At 31.8% G+C, this 19846-nt stretch overlaps 1 protein-coding gene across 1 annotated transcript in view; it reads right to left on the bottom strand.

Annotated features, from left to right (window-relative positions):
• Positions 1-19846, bottom strand: part of LOC126887631 (odorant receptor Or2-like) — an 82848-nt gene that overhangs the window by 552 nt on the left and 62450 nt on the right. The window contains exon 5 of the mRNA XM_050655237.1: positions 6079-6237. Within this exon, the coding sequence (XP_050511194.1) occupies positions 6079-6237 (159 nt within the window). The remainder of the gene's footprint in view (positions 1-6078; positions 6238-19846) is intronic.

The raw sequence follows: 19846 nt of genomic DNA, 5'->3' as shown, positions 1-19846 counted from the left end.
TTCTAAAACATGTTTTGTTAGTTTATATACAGGGTGATTGATTAGTGGGGTAAAGCTCCGTAGATCCGTTATAGTAATATATAGCGATAATAGCAGGGACGCGCCAAGTAACTTCGGCGCCGTCGTGCGAAATATTGATAAGCGCCTTTACCAAAATTATCAGGGTAGAAATACTATAATCAATCCCTCCTTCACATTTCAACGTGCAAAACCTACCTAGATTTTTTTAAGGAAACAATAAGTACACAGTACACTTATAAAAAAAATAAAGTAAACACTAGATATATTGCACAATAAAACAGAACAGAATAAAAACTAGGTTAAAATTATAAAACATTACTTAAAATTATTAAAAAACTGAAGATCATATAAAACATATTTAAATTACAATTGTTTTTAAACAAATACACTTATTATGATGAAAATCAACGGAAATTTCTTATAGAAATTTAACTTATCTTGCTTAATAGACCAGGGCGCATCTGTAAATATATTAGTACATTTGGAAGTTGAGAGGTGACTCAAATTTTTTTGCAGAAATTGCTTGAAAATAACTTAAATAATAATATGTGAGTTATCATCCCTCTCAAAAAGATCCGGAACATTGTTTAAATAATCAAAATGTCAAAAAATGAAGGAAAAATTCGATTTTTTTCTTGGTTTTTTGATAATAACTTTAAAAGTATTCATTTCCGAGGAAAGTTGTACTGACATAAAAGTTGTGTAATTAAATTTTCTACAATACAGAATTGGTTAAAAATTTAAAAAATAGTCACCCTTGTCGCAAAATAGCAATATTTACAAAAAAAAACCATACAAAAACAAGTATTCGCATTTTACGTTTTTCAACCATTTATGCTACATTTATGAACTTCATATTTCACCCAGAAAAACTAAATGATACGGTAAAACAGTACTGTAAATTTGATTAAGACCGGTTCAATAGATTTTGCAAAATAAATTTTGCAATCCAGCTTTCGGAAAAAAAATTCATTTTTTCAAAATGGTACAGGACTGAAAATAAAGCAGATAGCAAGTTGAAATGTGTTTGACGTATAATTATGTACTGCACCTTTTATTTGCAATTTGCAAAATTAAAATCGATTAACAACCACGGCGTCAGGAATTTTTTTAAATAAACATTAATTATTGGTGCTACGCGCAGGACAGCGGATAGTTTGCTCTGATTGGGCATGCCAATGACCTTTGGTAATGATTGATACATTTTAATTTTTATTACGTTTCCATATAAATAAATAAATTTGTTTATTGCAAAATAAAAACACATACTCTATCTTTTGAAATAACACTTTTTTTAGCAAAAACTTTCTTTGCTAATATATTTTAACTTAGATAATAAAAATTTATTATTTTAAACATATGCAATTGTTTAAACAATATTTCACAAACAATAATAAAATTAGTTTGATTTTTGTGGAATTAAAATAATAAAATACAACAAAATATAGAGTAAAAAAATAATATATTAGATAAAAATTGGAAGAAATTTTGGTGGAAATCAAATTGTGTGAATCGAACACCGCTGTCCTGCGCCTAGCACCAAAAATTAATGTTAATTTAAAAAATTTCCTGACGCCGTGGTAATTAATCGATTTTAATTTTGCAAATGAAAGGTACAGTACACTTCTATAAGCAAAAAAAGTCAACTTACTATCTGCTTAATTTTCTGTCCTGCAACATTAAAAAAAATGAATTTTTTTTGCGAAAGCTGGATTGCAAAATTTATTTTGCAAAATCTATTAAACCGATCTTAATGAAATTTACAGTGTTATTTGAACATATTATATAGTTTTTCTGGGTAAAATATGAAGGTCCTAAGTGTAGCGTAATTGGTTGAAAAACGTAAAATGCAAATACTGGTTTTTTTCGCAATTATTGCTATTTTGCAACAAGGTTGACTATTTTTTAAATTTTTAACCAATTCTATATTGTAGGAAATTTAATTATGCAACTTTTACGTTAGAACAACTTTTCTCAGAAATGAATAGTTTTAAAGTTATAATCAAAAAAACAATAAAAAATCGAATTTTTCCTTCATATTTTGACATTTTGATTATTTAAATAATGTTCCGGACCATTTTGAGTGGGAGGACTATCAAATATTATTATTTGAGTTATTTTCAAGCAATTTCTGCAAAAAAATTTGAGTCACCTCTCAACGTCCATCTCAAAACAGATGAGCCCTGGACCTTTGGCAAATTCATGAATTAGATTTTGAATATTAGGGTCCTACAAAAATTCCGATTTTATAAGCAAGAATAGCAAGATCTTCTATCCGTTCCTGACCCATTCTAGATCTTAAGACTTAAGGGGAAAGGTGCAAAATGTCGCCTGTCAAAATTTTCAATGGGTTTTAAATGTATTCATGTTTTTCGAATCCTGAGAAAAATAAGTATTATGAGGGCCGAAAGTCCCTTAGAATAAAAAAAAGTTTCTTTTGAATAAAATATTTGCAATTAAAAATTACACTAAATTTTCTCTTATATTTTCACCCCTGTCACTTATTAAAATAAACATTACAGAAATTTTCAGGGACTTTCAGCCCTCAGTAATAATGTAATCTTTCATTCTGCGTTTAAATTTTTCAAAAATGTTTATTAGCTTTCTCTGGATTCGAAACAAATTAATACATTTAAAACACATTGAACATTTTGACAGGCAACATTTTGCGCATATGCCCTTAAGTAATTCTTAATTAGTTTTAGTTTAGAAAATGATCTCCCTGCTGAAGCTACAGAAATCGGTATAGTTAATAATATACGTAACGCAATAGTGAGAATGAGTGGGCTAAGTTATTTTTTGTAATGTAATTAAGTGTTTTTACAACAGATGTTACCTTTCCGTTGCAAAGTAGAAATTGTAGTTCGGTTAAAAGTTCCGTTCCATCTATGTCTTTCTCGTTTCGATTTTTGTCAGTTAACGCTTCATCAAGCTTTTTACAAAAATTAAATTTATCTTTATCAGAATACTTGTCGAAATGCTCAGTATTCCACAAAAAATTGAAAATATTGGCATGGAAGGATAACAGCTCAAACCTCTCATTTACAGATAAAAGAGTAATATCTAGCATTCCAAAAAAAATGAGTTGACTTTGAATTTTAATTATTGGTTTTCAATTGGCTGATCTTCACTTTCATAGGAAAATTGTTTTTTATTCTTACTGACCACCGGTGCCGTTCAGTACATATTATTGGTGGGTAATAAAATTTCACCATTGGTATTAGTAGAAAAATTTTTGTTTTTTTATGTTTTTTAAGCTTAAAAAAATATTTAGTTTTGAATTGGATGTTTATTTAACTTTGCCGACTCAAAGGGCGCCTTTAACGCCTTGGCGCCGTCGTGCGCAGCACTACCTTGCCCATATGGACGGCGCGTCCCTGGATAAAAGTTAATAACAAAAATTGTAGTCAACTTTGAGCTTCACATTACAAAATTAATTAGAATGTTACAGGGTGTTCGTTAACATAGTGGCAGACCAAATTTATGTTTTTTTTAATGGAGCACCCTATATTTTATTTTATATTCGAAATCTTCTTAACTTCTCCTTTACACAAATATGAAGTTTTGGTATGCTATACAGGGTATTTACAAAGTTATAATTAATCTTATATGAAAATCGTAACAAGTTCAACCCCCTGTATAAATAAAAATAAGCACAACGGCAATTGTTTATTGATGAAATATTTTTTTTATTTATATATTTTCAAAATTTTTATAAATGACTGATATTGCTAATTGTCTTTATATTAAGAGGATCGGTACGTTTTTTCGGCTGCAATGCTAGTCAAATGGGGATTCATTTTTTTCGAATCCTGAGAAAACTAATAAGTATTTTTAAAAAATTTAAACGCAGAATGAAAGATTACGTTATTAGCGAGGGCTGAAAGTCCCTGAGAACTTCTATATTGTTTATTTTAATAAGTTACAGGGGTGAAAAACTAAGAGAAAATTTAGTGTTATTTTTAATTTCAAATATCTCATTCAAAATAAACTTTTTATTTATTCTAAGGGACTTTCGGCCCTCGGTAATAATTCAATCTTTCATTCTGCGTTTAGATTTTTCAAAAATATTTATTGGTTTTTTCAGGATTCGAAAAAAATTAACACATGTCCGTGGTAAAATTTTCCAAATCTATCTTTGTCATACAACGCATTTAGTCGAATAGAATATTGTCAGTCAGACACTGACAATTAGTGACAATTTTAAATAATTATTTGACATGAATCGGGAATATTTTTAGTTGTTGATTAAATAATATTGATATATACGCTGTGAGCTTCGCTGGTGTCGCTCCTAGCGGACTACTAATTCAACTTTCACCGGTAATTTTTAAATTTATTATTTAATTGTTATCGCTTAATATTTACAACGCAAAAAAGTAATTAAATTTTAATCGATTGTTTTAAGATTTTGCTAATCATTTTGGCGTTCTATTGATAAAATATGAATTTCTTACTTTGGATACTTTCACAATTATCATGTAGATGGCGCTAAGATTTTTAGATTAAATTATAATTGCATATTACGGAACATTAAAAAAACTTAAATTCAGTATTTAAAACGTAAGTATATTTAAGCTAAAAATATATACCACAGCTTTGACCAACTAATATTTTTTATAATTAATGTTTTAATTTTAATTTTAAATTAATCACTTTGATATTTATGTCAAAGTGATTAATTTAAAATTAAAATTAAAAACATTAATTATAAACAATATTAGTTGGTCAAAGCTGTGGTATATATTTTTACCTTAAATAAACTTACGTTTTAAATACTGAATTTAAGTTTTTTTAATGTTCCGTAATATCTAATTATAAATAATCTATTATATTCTTAGCGCCATCTACACGATTATTGTCAAAGTATCCGAAGTAAGAAATTGATATTTTATCAATAGAACGTCAAAATGATTAGAAAAATCTTAAAAAAATCGATTACAATTTAATTACTTTTTTGCGTTGTAAATATTAAGCGATAACAATTAAATAATAAATTTAAAAATTACCGGTAAAAGTTGAATTAGTAACCGCTAGGAGCGACACCAGCGAAGCTCAGAGCGTATAGTGTATTTGATAAATAATTGATTTAAGAGGTGAACTTGAAAAAAGTTATTTATTGTGTATTATTTATGGAAGATAGAAGCAGAGAATACATTAAGATATATTCTGTGATCCAAGTATTTTGTTTTTAAAGATGTTCAAAATTTTAAGCGTTCCATAGTAACAATATATTATTAAAAAATCACTTTAACACTTTTGCTCTTTTCCCGATTGAGTATTAGTTTTTGTTGTAGGTACATATTATTACAATTACTGAATACATAGCTAGTGAAAAAATTATTACATTTATTAACTGAAATAATAATTTGCAATTATACAAAAAATAACAGTTATCTAAGAACATTCAAAAGCCATCTCTTTAAGCTAGTTATGACATTGTCAAGTAGAATGACATTCTAGTAATATGTACATATCCATACCAGTGTGAATTTTACTACACGTAATTTGCCATGTAAAGACAGTGAAGGTAGGGATAGCCGTAAAATATTTGCGAATTATGTACCCATAGCCTTAAATACAGGGTGAGTCAAAACGCAAGTACATTATTTTCTCAGTAATTTTAAATAGAACACCTTCTTTATTTTATATAACTACCAAAAAGTACTATTACCGTACTTTAATTCGTATACAATATTTCCTATGTCTAAATTCATTAGTTTTCGAGATATTTTCATTTTTCAGAGTGAAAGGTATTTGAAAAGAAAACAACTAATTTCACAGTTCATTTATTTAATAAAAAGTAAAGAACCCATTTTGGAGTAAAAGATTTTGATATGTTGTTTATCAATTAAACATTTCTTAATGAAATTACAAAAAGTCTTGTTTGATTTTTTTCGTAATTCATTGACTCCCCTATTAGCGGAATCCCTTAATCATTTCACGAGAAAATCACCTATGAAAATGCGCATAATTTTCTATATCCCTTACCTATGCCTCGCAGTGTATTAGAAATCATGCAGCGATTATCAACAAACTTGGAGATATAATCCTTACCTTTAAAGAAAATTGGTAATTTATGGTTACAATTTTTCCAGCGTTTAACGCTACTTCTTTTTTAGCCACTGAGCTGATCATCCAAACAAATAACTTTTTATCTTTAGAAGCAGTGCTGTACCACTTCGTGTCAAAAATAATTTCATCTGTTTTTTGTGTCTAAAATATTTATTGGTCATTATTGTAAGGTCACATTAATTTGTTATCATGCAATGTTTATGTTACGTTAAGAGTAAAGAATCTGGGAATTGTACACAACTACCTGCAGTGGCGACGCGTGACTTTTTCTGAAGTGTTACCAAAACCAGATGCAAAAAATCTTATTTAAAAAAATGAAGATATGGCTAAATGGATATATACACTCAGCGGCACAAAATTCCGCCACCCAAAATTTTTGATTAAGTTTGACAATCTATAACTTTATTATTTGTACTTCGATTTTCAAGATTCTTGCACGAGTTTGTAGGTAAATGTATTGATGTCAATTGCTATTATTCCGGTAACAAAATTTTTTTGCTTAAATGGCATTATACGGGGGTGAATGCAAGCGTTGTTTTTTCTCCTAACTTTAAAAAATTCTGTGGAAAAATTGGAGGGCTGATTTTGTTTTGTACTCCTTTTGTATTATCCTGGAAGTATCACTAAGATCATGTTTTTTGAATTATCTGAATATCTCTTTTCTTGTAAGAGCTGTAATTAAAAACACTGCTTTGAAGGTTTATTTAATTAAAAATATCAAACGCACTAAAATTAACAAAACAAACCAAATTTAACAACAAAACAAAACAAAACAATTCAATAGCGGTTATGTCCACCTCTTGCAGCAACGTTTAGCATCTAATAAAGATGTGTTTTCCTTGCCTGGGGAATAGCCCGATATATTCCTCTACCAGGGCCATAACTATACCAAATTTTCTGGAGGCCTAGGATGACGGCAAATAGCTTTTTTTATTCATCCCATAAATGCTCAATATGATTGAGATCTGGACTGCATGAGGGCCATTCAAATCTTATCAATCCAACCTCAATTGTATGAGTCAATCAGTGTTTTTATTTACAAAAAATGGTACAGCTCTTACAAGAAAACAGATATTCGAAGAATTCAAAAACAAAATGTTGGTAATGTCTCCGGGAAAATATGACAGGACTATGAAACAAAATCAGCCATTCCATTTTTCCACAGAATTTTTTAAAGTTAGGAGAAAATACAACGCTTCCTTTCACCCCTGTACAATGACATGCAAGCAAAATTTTTTGTTACCAGAATAATACTAAACAATATGAATACATGTACCTACAAACTGGTGCAAGAATCTTAAAAATCGGAGCACAAATAATAAAGTTATAAATTGTCAAACTTAATAAAAAATTTTGGGTGGCGGAATTTTGTGCCGGTGAGTGTAGCGTCAATAATATCATTTTGTATATCACTTGAAACTCTCGAAAAAACAGATGTTTCTAGATGTTGACAAAATTATTGATCTTTTTTGGCAATTAATGTTAACAATTCCCTGTAATTGCCTCGATTGTCAGAGTCGTCGCACTCAAAATGACCACGAAACGCTAGTTCTTGTGGCCCAAAAACATACAGTATCTGTTATAAGTGTGCTAAGGATATACTTATCTATTTTTTATCAAACTCATTATGTTTAGCAATATTTGTTTTAAAAGCTTGGTTAAGAGAACTTTTGATTTTTGTTTTGCCAAACTGAATTAAATTGGGTATACATCTTACATGTAGGTAACGGAGAAATTTCATGTCTAATTTTTAAAAATCTAACACTATTTAAATCGTGAACCTGGTCCACCCATTTTTCCAGAAGACATGGCCAACAATACAGTATATTTTTCTTGCAACCATAATATAACCAAGGATTTTCACTGTACCAACTAAATTTAAAATATTGAACTACTTTTGTTTATTCCTTTTTTAAATTGTTTATTCTTTCATTTTTAATCTCATTTTTTTCTTCAAAATTATACAAGGAGAATTACTTTTCAAGTAGTTGATCGATTAAGAAGCGACACTCATCCATGGTTAACTGCACGCACACTTTTTATAGGTATTGTCACCAATTTTAAATCTGGTAACAGCGCTACTGATACTCAGCGCGATTTTGCCGTCGCTTCTTCATAATTTTCAGTCACTAGCCGGTCCCGAGCGCCAGCATGGGTATATAACCATTGTAACCAGAAATGAGTCTGGTAACAGAGTATAATAAAGAGAAACTGAGTCTCATAAACTCGCCAAACTTCGTGTCTACGAGTAGTTGGCTATTTACTGAGTTAGGTACTATTACTACATAATATAATAATATATTTCTATTGGTAAAAATATTGGTAAATAGAATTATTCATCGTCATAAAATATTTATTTGCAAGATTTTTAACTGTTACCAATGGTAACAGTGGTTACATGGACGCTTCGCCAGTGCTACCTGTAATTATATACAATTACCAGAGTCAACGGTAAATGTAGGAAATATTCTTGAAAAACCTTCTATTTCTTACTTTTATCGGTAATTGTATACATTTCCCAGAGGATCGTGGTAAAAGTAAGAAATTTGAAATTACAATGAACGACATGTACATACAGTTTTCAGTCAGCATTGTTGAATGAGAGATAAAAAGTGTTTCTATCCTGATTTGTGTTTTTTGGCATGTACTTCGTGTTTTTTTAAATAATGTCACCCATCTATCTTTGAAGTGATTTCCTTTCGATATAACGTCTTACGTTAACCTACCTACATACAGAGCTGTACTATAATGTACACATTTTCCTAAAACTGATTATTTTTAATGTAACAATGAAAGAGCGTTTTAATACAAAAGTATTTTAAGTAATGAATGGTAAAAAGCACAATACGGTTTTGTTTACAAAAGAGAAGTACCAAAGTTTTATAAACATTGTACATGTAAGTAAATCTAAAACTAGTCATAAAATACCGAATAACTACAATGGGTTGAAAAAGTATGATGTCATAAAGGTTGGAGAAACTGAAAAACTGATTTACCCCTTAAGGAGAGATTAACAGAACGTTTTATTTTATGTTCATTTGAAAGAACTACTGTAAATTTATTGACAAAGAACATAAATCTACAAGGCATTGAGGTAGAACAAGAATGTTTAAATAATTACAACAAAAGTACAAGAATATAGATGTAGACTCAACGATCTATTTGAATCTGTGTGAAACGAGCGAGAAAAAATCTAACGTTCCCAAAAAAGGTTTAGTATATGGTGAAACCATTCCAAGGAGATAAATACTGAAACAACACTTAAAGGAAGCAAGAGAAAGGGGCCAGAAGGCATCGCTAAATTATAATAAGCTAAAAATAAACGACAAAACATATATACTGTGGAAAGCTTATGATACAAGAGGACACAAAGCGAAACGATGAATACTAAAACACCTCAAGTAAAACCCAGAGGAAGAACATATACTGAAAGATCACCAGGAGATGACGAAAATGAATCAGAAAATATGGCGAAAATAACCAAGACTGCAAATAATTCCGGCACAAAGCCAAAAAACTGAGATTGTATGTAAAAGTAGCACATAGTAAAGAACAAACGACTAGTATCACTAAAACATACCAGCAAACGAATATGGAAAACGCATTTATGGAATGTAAAGAGACCGTAAAGAAAATGGATGAAAACCTGAAGACGAAACTAGCACGGAAAAAGAACAACGAATCAAACATAAGAAAAAGAGATAGAAAAAGAAAAATCAAGAAGAAAAATAGAGTAAAAGTAGGAACCTGGAACGTTCAAACATTATTGAGACCAGGAAAAATGGAAGAGGTAGCAAGAGAAATGCAAAGATACAGAATAGACATACTAGCACTACAAGAAGTACGATGGAAAGGAGAAGGAAATATCAAAAAGAAAAACTACACAATATACTACTCGGGAGAAAACAAGCAAGGGAAAAACGGTACAGCATTCATGGTTAACAGTAAGATTAGGGACAAAGTTATAGAATTTAAAGCGATAAATGGACGAATGTCGTATATAAAAGTAGAAACAAACAAGCCAATATGACAATCATAAACATATATGCACCCACAGAAAATGCACCAGAAAATGATAAAATTGAATTGTATGAAAAACTGGAGGAATTATATGAAAGATTACCCAGAAATGATATAGTACTAATGGTTGGTGACTTCAATGCAAAAGTAGGCAAAGAAAACCAGTATAAGGAAGTAGCAGGGAAAGAAACTATTCATGACGAGACAAACGATAACGGAAGAAAATTATGCCAACTAGCAGCAATAACAAACAGTTACATTATACGTACAAACTTCATGCACAGAAGAGAGCATAAAGTAACATGGTTGATACCTGGCACAACAGATGGCAATCAGATAGATCACATACTAATATCCAAAAAATGGAAAGCAATAATGCACGATGTCAGATCATATAGAGGAGCAAACGCGGACACAGACCATTTTCTAGTAATAGGAGAAATCAAAATGAAGATAATTAAAGCAGAGAGAACAAGACAAAACAAAAGAAGATGGAATCTGGAGAAGTTAAAAGTACAGAAACTAAGGGAACAATATGAGACAACCCTAAAGGAAAACCTAATACAAGCAAATAACACAGAGGACATATGGTAAAATATAAAAGAATCCATTTTGAATTCAGCTGAAGAGGTGCTAGGACAGAGGGAAATAAAAAGAAGGAAATAGTGGTTTGATGCAGAATGCGAAAACAAAATCAAACAGAAAAACCAAGCAAGAGATAAATGGATATCAACTAAAGAAGTGCATCATCGAAACGAATATAAAGAAAAAAAGAAAGCAGCCGACAATTGTTGCAAGAACAAAAAAAAACTGTGGATCGAAGAGCTGTTAAAGGAACTAGAAATGAATAGTAAAGACAGCGCCAAACTATTTGGATACCTAAAAGCTCAACAAAGAAAAGGCAGACCAGTAGTTAAAATTGACAATAGATAATGGGAAACACACTTCACAGAACTATATAGATGCAAAGAAAGCCCGGAAGAGGAGGTAGGCGCAATGAAAGACATTAGAGATAATGAAATAGGGATGCCAACACATGATGAATATTTAGCCATTATTCAAAAAATGAAACAGAAAAGAACACCAGGCCCAGATGAAATTCCCAATGAGCTCATTAAAAACGGAGGGGAAAAGTTATTAACAAGCATCTATAACCTAATAGTTAGAATGTGGGAAGCAGAAGAAATGCCCGAGGATTGGAAAGAAGGCAGAATTATACCAATATTTAAGAATGGAGAAGTAACAAACTGTAACAATTATAGAGCAATATCTCTACTGAGTACAACATATAAAATTCTAACAGCCCTCATCAAACAAAAACTCAATCAATTCACAGAGAAAAAAATTGGGGACTACCAGCAAGGATTCAGAGAAGGCAGATCCACTAGAGATGCGATCCACATAGTTACACAAACAATCGAAAAATGCCACGAACACAACATAGAGACTCCATATCCTCTTCGTAGACTTCAGACAAGCCTTTGACTGTATTAGAAGAAATAAATAATTTATTGAAATGAAAAATCAAGATATACCAGCAAAATTAATCAGATTAACAAAAATGACCATGGATGGAGCTCGAGCCAAAGTAACAACAGAAGAAGGTAGCACAAAATCAATTGCAATAGAAACAGGAGTGCGACAAGGCGACTCCCTGTCAACCACATTATTCAACATAGCACTAGAAGGAACAGTCAAGGCCAGCAAAATTAAAGGAACTATAGCCCACTCCTCAACACAAATAGTTGCATATGCAGATGATTTAGTTCTTATGGGAAGAGACAAGGAAATATTAAAAGAAGCAGTAACAATCCTGGCAAAAGAAGCACGGAAAAGAGGTCTAGAAATTAACGAAGGAAAAACAAAATATCTACTCTGCTCTAGAAGAGAAGATAACAGGATGAGAGAAATCAAAATAGAAAACTACACTTTTGAAAGAGTCCAACAATTTAAATATTTGGCAGTAATAGTGAATGGCCAAAACAAGAGCAGTGAAGAAGTAACGGAACGAATACTAACAGGCAACAAAACATACTGGAGATATCATAGGCTTATGAAGGACAAGAACTTATCCAGAAATACAAAACTGAAAATATACAGAGTTGCAATCAGACTAGTAGTTAGGTACGAAGCTGAGACAATGTGCCTCATGGAAAAAGATGAAGAAAAATTGAGAATATTCGAAAGGAAAATCCTCAGACGCATCATGGGCCCGATAAGAATGGACAACGGAGAAATGAGAAGAAGAATGAACCATGAACTAAGAGACATAATTAAGGGAGAAGATATAGTTAGATTTATTAAATCATAGAGGCTGAGATGGCTGGGACACATAGAAAGAAGGAAAAACGACCGACTGATTAAGAAGATCACCAGATGGAAACCGGCAACTGAAAGACCAAGAGGAAGACCCAGAGAGAGATGGGAGGACCAGGTCATGAGAGATATCAAAATTCTGGAAGTGAGAAACTGGAGGGAACTATGCACATATCGAAATGAGTGGAAGAAAATAGTAACGAAAGCCAAGTCATACAACAAACTTTGACAACATACAAGTGGAATGCGGAGTGATTCACCGCAATAAGCTAATCTGAGGGCTCTAAGTAAGAGCGGCAAACATTCCACCTGGAATGAAAAGCCCTGATGATGATGATGATATGGTGAAACCTATACTGCCAAGAGAAAAGAATAATAGAAGTCAAATAGATTTGACAGATATGCAAGCCCAAGCAGATAATTCGAATGAATAGAATCAAGCTACATATTCCAATATAGTTAGTATAAATATTTAAATTAATGTGGATGGTTTATCAATGATGACATTCGGTGGAATGCATAAAACGTAGTACCTGCTAATACTTCCAGCATGTACTACATTTTTGAAGATTTTACTACACTTACAAAGTACTAAATGCTTTGTAAGTGTAGTAAAATCTTCAAAAATATAGTAGCCACTTGAAGAATTAGCAGGTACTACGTTTTATACATTCCACCCATTGTGTCTTCTGACTGCTACGATGGATGTACGACAACGGAAGTGCTGCGGAAATTTTTTGTTGGTGCAAGGGAAAAATGTGTGTGAACATAATGGGTGGAATGCATAAAACGTAGTAGATGCTATTGCTTCAGCAAATAGTATCTAATTTGTAGCATTTTCTTTTACATAAAAGTAGGTGCTTTGTTGAGAAGACCCTACTACACAACCGAAGTACTTGCTACTGACCTGAAGGATCTACTACTAAACGTAGCGCCAGCCGTAGTGCCCTTGTGCGCATCAGACCAATGGTATTAGAACTATTTATATAGTTTTTCATGTGTTTTTGTGTTTTGTGAATTCACATTTTTACATACCTAATTATTATTAGAATAAGTGAGTAGTGAGTAAAAATGAGTGGTTCAGATTCCGAAGCAACAAAAGGGTTAGGCGAGGATAAAAATGAACAAGTATTGTTTGTTAATCTTCTTGAAAACTTTCAAATTTTATTTGATAAAAAAATGATCCCAAAAATTAAAAATGAAAAGGAAGCTGCATTGAATAAACTAACTGCTGCCTTTAATGAAATAATTGAAAAAAACCTAGATTTAAAACAGATTTTGAAGAAATTCAACAACATGAAAACAAAGGTTAAAAAAATTGTTGAAGTAAAAAAAACTGGTAACAAAAAAATCGTACTGACTGGCAAAGAAAATTCTATGAGTTATGGAACGTTGGAGAAAATCAAGTCTTCCACAGGATACCAGGTGCTTGTCAGGCCGATGTAACAGAGGAGATTGGGGTTTCATTATAAAAAAATAATGATGAAAACGTTCTTTTTAGCTCCAATTCTGGTTGCCAAAAGCTAACAGGCAGAGCTCCCAAATATCCTAGTGCAAAAGAGGAGTCGCTGATTGAACTACAGAAACAGAAGACCTACTTCCGAAAACAAATTGAAGCAGCCGAAGCTCAAACTGAAGGGTCAACCATTCACTTTCCCCCGTCGTACCCCTCTGGTAACAGCCAAAAACGTTTGTTTAACATAATTTAGTAGTTTGTACAGTACTTATACCTCCTGCCAAGTATGAAAAGGATACGTCGAATAGTTTTAAAATGCTGAGCAAAAATAGTTTTTAAATGTTTTAGGTTAAATCTTCGTATTTTGTGCTAAGTTTTCTTCAGTTACTATATGGACAATTATTAATGAAATATCCTGTATATACCTACATATACAGTGCGCTGAAATAAGTATTACCCCCAGGTTAACTTATTTATTTTTAGCACATAATCAAAACACTCGGACATGTCGATTTTTAAAATAATTATAGTATATTATAGCATCAATGTTTCGAACTTTACGCGATCCCTCTTCAGATGCCAGTCATAATTTTGATTTTTTTAAATGGGAAAGTGGGTACATCATGTGACAGATCATTTAAAAGCTTTTGAAATACTGATTACAAAAATTTATAATGTGCAAAATTTCGGTCCAATGATTTTTAAATGCATTAATTTTTTTAATCCTGAAAAACTAATAAGGAATTTTTGAAAATTTTAGACGCAAAATGAAAGATTACATTATTACCGAGGGTCGAAAGTCCCTAAATACTTCTATATTGTTTATTTAAATAAGTTATAGGGGTGAAAACGAAGAGAAAATTTAGTATGACTTTTAATTTCAAATATATCATTCAAAAGAAACATTTTGTTTATTCTAAGGGACTTTGGGCCCTCGGTAATAATGTAATATTTCATTCTGCGTTTAAATTTTTCAAAAATACTCATTAGTTTTCTCAAGATTCGAAAAAAATGAATACATTTAAAAAGCATTTGACCGAAATTTTGCCCAAGTATTATACATTTTTGTAATCAGTGTTTCAGAAGCTTTTAAATGGGGTGTCACATGATGTACTTTCCCATTTAAAAAATCAAAGTTACGACTGTCATCTGAAGAGGGATTGCGTAAAGTTCGAAACATTGATGATATAATATATTATAATTATTTTAAAAATTGACCTCTCTGAGCGTTTTGCTTATATACTAAAAATAAATGAGTTAATATGCGGGGTAACACTTATTCCAGCGCACTGTATGAATAAAACTGCACGACTCATGATAATTACCTAAATATTTTACGATGAATATCGTTATTGTATCTTCTTCCTGGTTTGTAGATTTTTCAACGACGAACATTCATAAATGCTGCCATTTTTTAACAAAAAACACCTACGCCGAAGTCGTTCATCCACCAACTTTATCTAAACTGAAGCAAATTCTACTAAACTAGCAAATACTTCAAAAGCGTAGTACCTCCTTCTATGTATCTGGTAAATAGTAGCAGATGCTACGGAGGAAAGCAAATGCTTTGTAAGTGTAGCAAATTCTTCAAAAATGTAGTACGTACTTGAAGCATTAGCAGGTACTACGTTTTATGCATTCCACCCATTGCCTGTCCCTGCGTTGATTTTATGTTAGAATGTTGTGATAAGTAAGATATTTATTGTGCAACCAATTTTGGAGTCAACAAATCGTTACACAATCCTCAGACCTGTACAAAAAAAAACAACGAATATAAGTACGAGGTGTTTCTTTAAAAGTTAACGCTGAATTTTATCGATGGTGCCATATATCGAAAGGAAAAATAACCCAAAATATAATATGAGTACTAAAGTATGGTGTATAGTGTTATTATGCCAACATTTTTTTTTATTATAAAAGTCGTTACTGAAATTGTGTATTAGTCATAATTTACTTGTAACCTCGGAAACCTTTTTTTGGATGGTGCTAGAAAGGTCACCAATGGAGACACTGCGAACGCCAGCCAGATGGTTGGTGGAAAGTGAGTCGTGGGTTCGAAACTAGCTTTTGGAACGTAGAATGGAGCCAAGAGAAGAAATAGGTAAACGATAGATAGATAGATAGATAGATTTATTTAACTACTTTACAAAAAAAAATTGTTTGTAGCAAGTCAAAATTACAAAGTCAAAATAAGGAATATAAAAATTACAAGGTATATAAAATCACAAGGTATATAAAACAGAAATATAAAACACAACTTATAAATATGTATCACAAACAAGAATATAGATTAACAAAAAATATTTTGTGTCACGGTAAGCATTTCAGTAGATGTTCTGCAATGAGTCATATATTCTTCCGAGCAATAAAAGCAATGTTTCAACAGATACCTTTTTATTACTTTTTTGAAACTGTTACAGCTTAGCTGTTTAATATCTTTTGGTAAAATGTTGTAGTAGTTATAATTAAGACAATTTTTATCTGAAAGACGCAATCTAGAGCGATTTGTTCGTAAATAGTGAGAGTATCGCGTATTGTGAACGTGAACATCAGACTGCTTTGTTAAATGGGACCTTTTTCTGTGAATTTCAGTCAGAACTTGATATATCAACAGAGTAGGTAGCGGCATAATTTTTAATTTGATGAAGAGAGGTCGGCAATGTTCCAGATAACTAACCCCTGCTAAAATCCGGATAGCTTTCTTTTGCATCCTGAAAATTTGAAGAGCATTTGTTGAATTGCCCCATAAGATTAATCCATAGCTTAGGTGTGAGTGAAATAAAGAAAAATATGTCACCTTCAATGTCTCAAAGCTGACAACCCTTGCTAGTTGACGAATAAGAAACAATGAACTAGACAGCTTCGCCTTTACTTGTGAAATATGAGCCGACCAGTTCAATCGATTGTCTATGGTTATTCCTAATAGTTTAGCAGTGTCTTTGTCATCTGGATCGCCATGTAAACCACTTGCAGATATAATCAAGTCCTGCGTTTTTTCAGTATTGAGTTTTAGTTTGTTCGCAGCAAACCATGTGCTAGATTTATCAGAGACTTCCTCGTAAGCCATTTTTAAATCCTCATTTTTATTACCTGATATTATGTATGTCGTATCATCCGCAAATTGTACTGATTTGTACGGAGATATGAAATGAGGCAAATCGTTGACATATATAATGAATAAAAGAGGTCCCAAGACCGAACCTTGTGGGACTCCATGTTTTACGGGTCGAAAATCGGAGAGATAACCTTTAGACACTACAGCCTGGTGTCTACCACATAGGTACGAAGAGATAAGCTTAAGAGGGATACCTCTGATTCCATAATAGTTTAATTTGTGGAGCAAAATGTCATGTGAAACGCAGTCAAAAGCCTTCGACAAATCGCAGAGAGAAATTGCTATGCGATTGCCACGTTCAAGCCCCTCAATCACCTCGCTCACAATATTATATACCGCGTTTGTAGTAGAACGAGCACTTCTGAATCCATATTGCGAGTTGCTAAAATAACTTTTAGACTCAAAATAAGAATATAATTGTTGTTTGATCACCTTTTCAATCACTTTCCCGAATGTAGAAACAATGCTTATGGGTCTGTAATTGTCAGCTTTCGAGGAATCACCTTTTTTATAGATAGGTAGTACCTTTGAGTACTTTAGTGCTTCTGGAAATACTCCAGTTGATAAAATTAAGTTAATAAGATGAGTGAAAGGTGTTAAAACTATTTGGTAAGTTTCTTTTAAAATTTTGCTATTTATTTCGTGAACGTCCTTACAATTGGAATTATTAAGAGATTTAATTATTTGAGAGATCTCATCTTCCACAACGGGTCGGAAACAAAAGGACTTACTCGGGGAAGGATAGTTTCTGTAACTGAAGAGGATATCGTTATTAATAGTGGGAAGGGATGTAATTATATTCTCTGCGATTGTAATAAAAAATTGATTTATTTCGTCTGGAGATAGATCTGGTTGTACCGAACTGGATCTTGTATTGCCTCTTTCGAAGTTTAATATTTTCCAGCAGTCTCTAGGTTTATTATTGGAGTTAGTAATAAAACCAGAGTAAGCCGACTTTTTAGCATTTTGTAACTGCCGATTATATTCATATTTTTGTTGTTTATATAGTTTGAAAATATCGGGATCCTTAGTGACATCTGCAATGTGTTTAATGAGAGAAAGATTAGATCTGTAAGACCTTAATTCGTCATTAAACCATTGCACGGGTGTTATTTTAGCAGTTGGTCGTACTTTTTTTAATGGAAAAAACTTTAATATTAAGTTGTTATAAGTTTCAGTTAAAAAGAACATCAAGACATCGGGATCGTTATTGGTGTCATAGAAAAAGTCCATCTTTGTACTAGCTAGTGCATATTTAAGCTTCTGCAAACCAGAAGAAGTAATAGACCGTTGAAGTGATTGATTAGTGTCAACAACTTTAAGATCAGAATCAATAGATATAAATTGTGCTCGATGGTCAGAGAAACAAGGTTCAAATACGCCCACCCTGTAGATATTTTCAGAAAAGTTAGTCATAATGTTATCGATGCAACTACTGGATTGAGATGTGATTCTAGTATAATCGTTTATCGTTATTTCTAGACCAAAAGACATTAACAGATTTTGAATATCATAAGAAGATTCAGATTTAATTTTAAAATTTATATTAAAATCCCCAAGTATAATCAGTTTGTCTGCTTTGTTAAGTAAGAATGCTATAACATTCTCAAAATTCACCAAGAACAAGTCACAGTCACCATTACCTGATCTGTATACAGTTAAAACATTGGTTCTCATTGAAGGTATATAAATTGCACAAAACTCTGAAGTTTGCTCTACGTTATATTCATTTAGATTAAGAGAAGAATACATAAGATTTTCTTTTACATAAATTGCAACGCCACCTTGCTTCTTTTCAACCCTACAGAAAAAGTTAGCTAGTGAAAAGCCGGAGATGTTAATTAATTTTAGATTTTCTTCAGTTTGCCAGTGCTCTGAAAAACATATGACGTCATAGAACTTTTTATCCGCAAGAAAAGCATTGATCATATCGACTTTATTTGATATACACTGTAAATTGACATGAAACATGCTTACCGTGCCTTGTTGAATTAGGTTATTTTGAAAATTTGATGGAGGGTTAACGGTCGTTTCTTCATCCTTCATTTTATTTGAGTATGTGTTGGACGCTTCATAAAAAACCTGCTTACATAAGAGCCTACGGGCCATAGTTTTGGGTCCATCGCTAAACCAAAATGTTGTTCAAAAATTGAGACTTTAAAGGATGAATATATGTTGGGATGCTTAGCCGTTAAGGACGTACATATCACTTCTGGAAAGTGTTTTTCTAACATCTTCTTAAGATTATCTGCCGTTGTATGCTGGTTTACCCTAGTAACATGAAGATGACTAAATTTTGGGACACCACTGATTTCAGAGTTTTCATTATTGCCAATAACAATAGGTCCATTCCTTCTTTTATACCTAACAGTTTTCCATTCTTGCCCATTATTATTTGGAACTGGAACCGAATTTTTACTCTCAGTATTTATCAAATTCTCATCGTTTGTTAAATTAATGATATCTGAACATTTTGCCTCCGTTTGTATTCTTAAAATATCAGCTGATAATTGTTTATTATTTTCGATTAAGGAAACAACTTGTTTATTTTTATTGGTACTATTTTTAAATAGAGTTTTTGTTGGGGAACTCCTTTCTTTATCAACAACAAGACTTTCATTTACAGCAACATTTTTTGCGGGTGTAGTGTTTTCGTTTTTTGGATATATTTTACTGCTAGACTGTTTCGGTCGTTCAAAATTTGGGTCTCTGTTTGAATGGTTGATTGAATTCGTATTTTGTTTTGTAGATGGCGACTGATCAGCTATTTGCATATATTTAAATAAATCTAGTTGTTCCTTCAATAAATTTATCGTAATTTGTTGATTTGATATTATTGTTTC

Source organism: Diabrotica virgifera, chromosome 7 (genome assembly GCF_917563875.1).
Source record: "Diabrotica virgifera virgifera chromosome 7, PGI_DIABVI_V3a".
In the NCBI taxonomy this organism is placed as follows: Eukaryota; Metazoa; Arthropoda; class Insecta; order Coleoptera; family Chrysomelidae; genus Diabrotica; species Diabrotica virgifera.
This window is presented reverse-complemented; position numbering and strand designations above follow the sequence as displayed.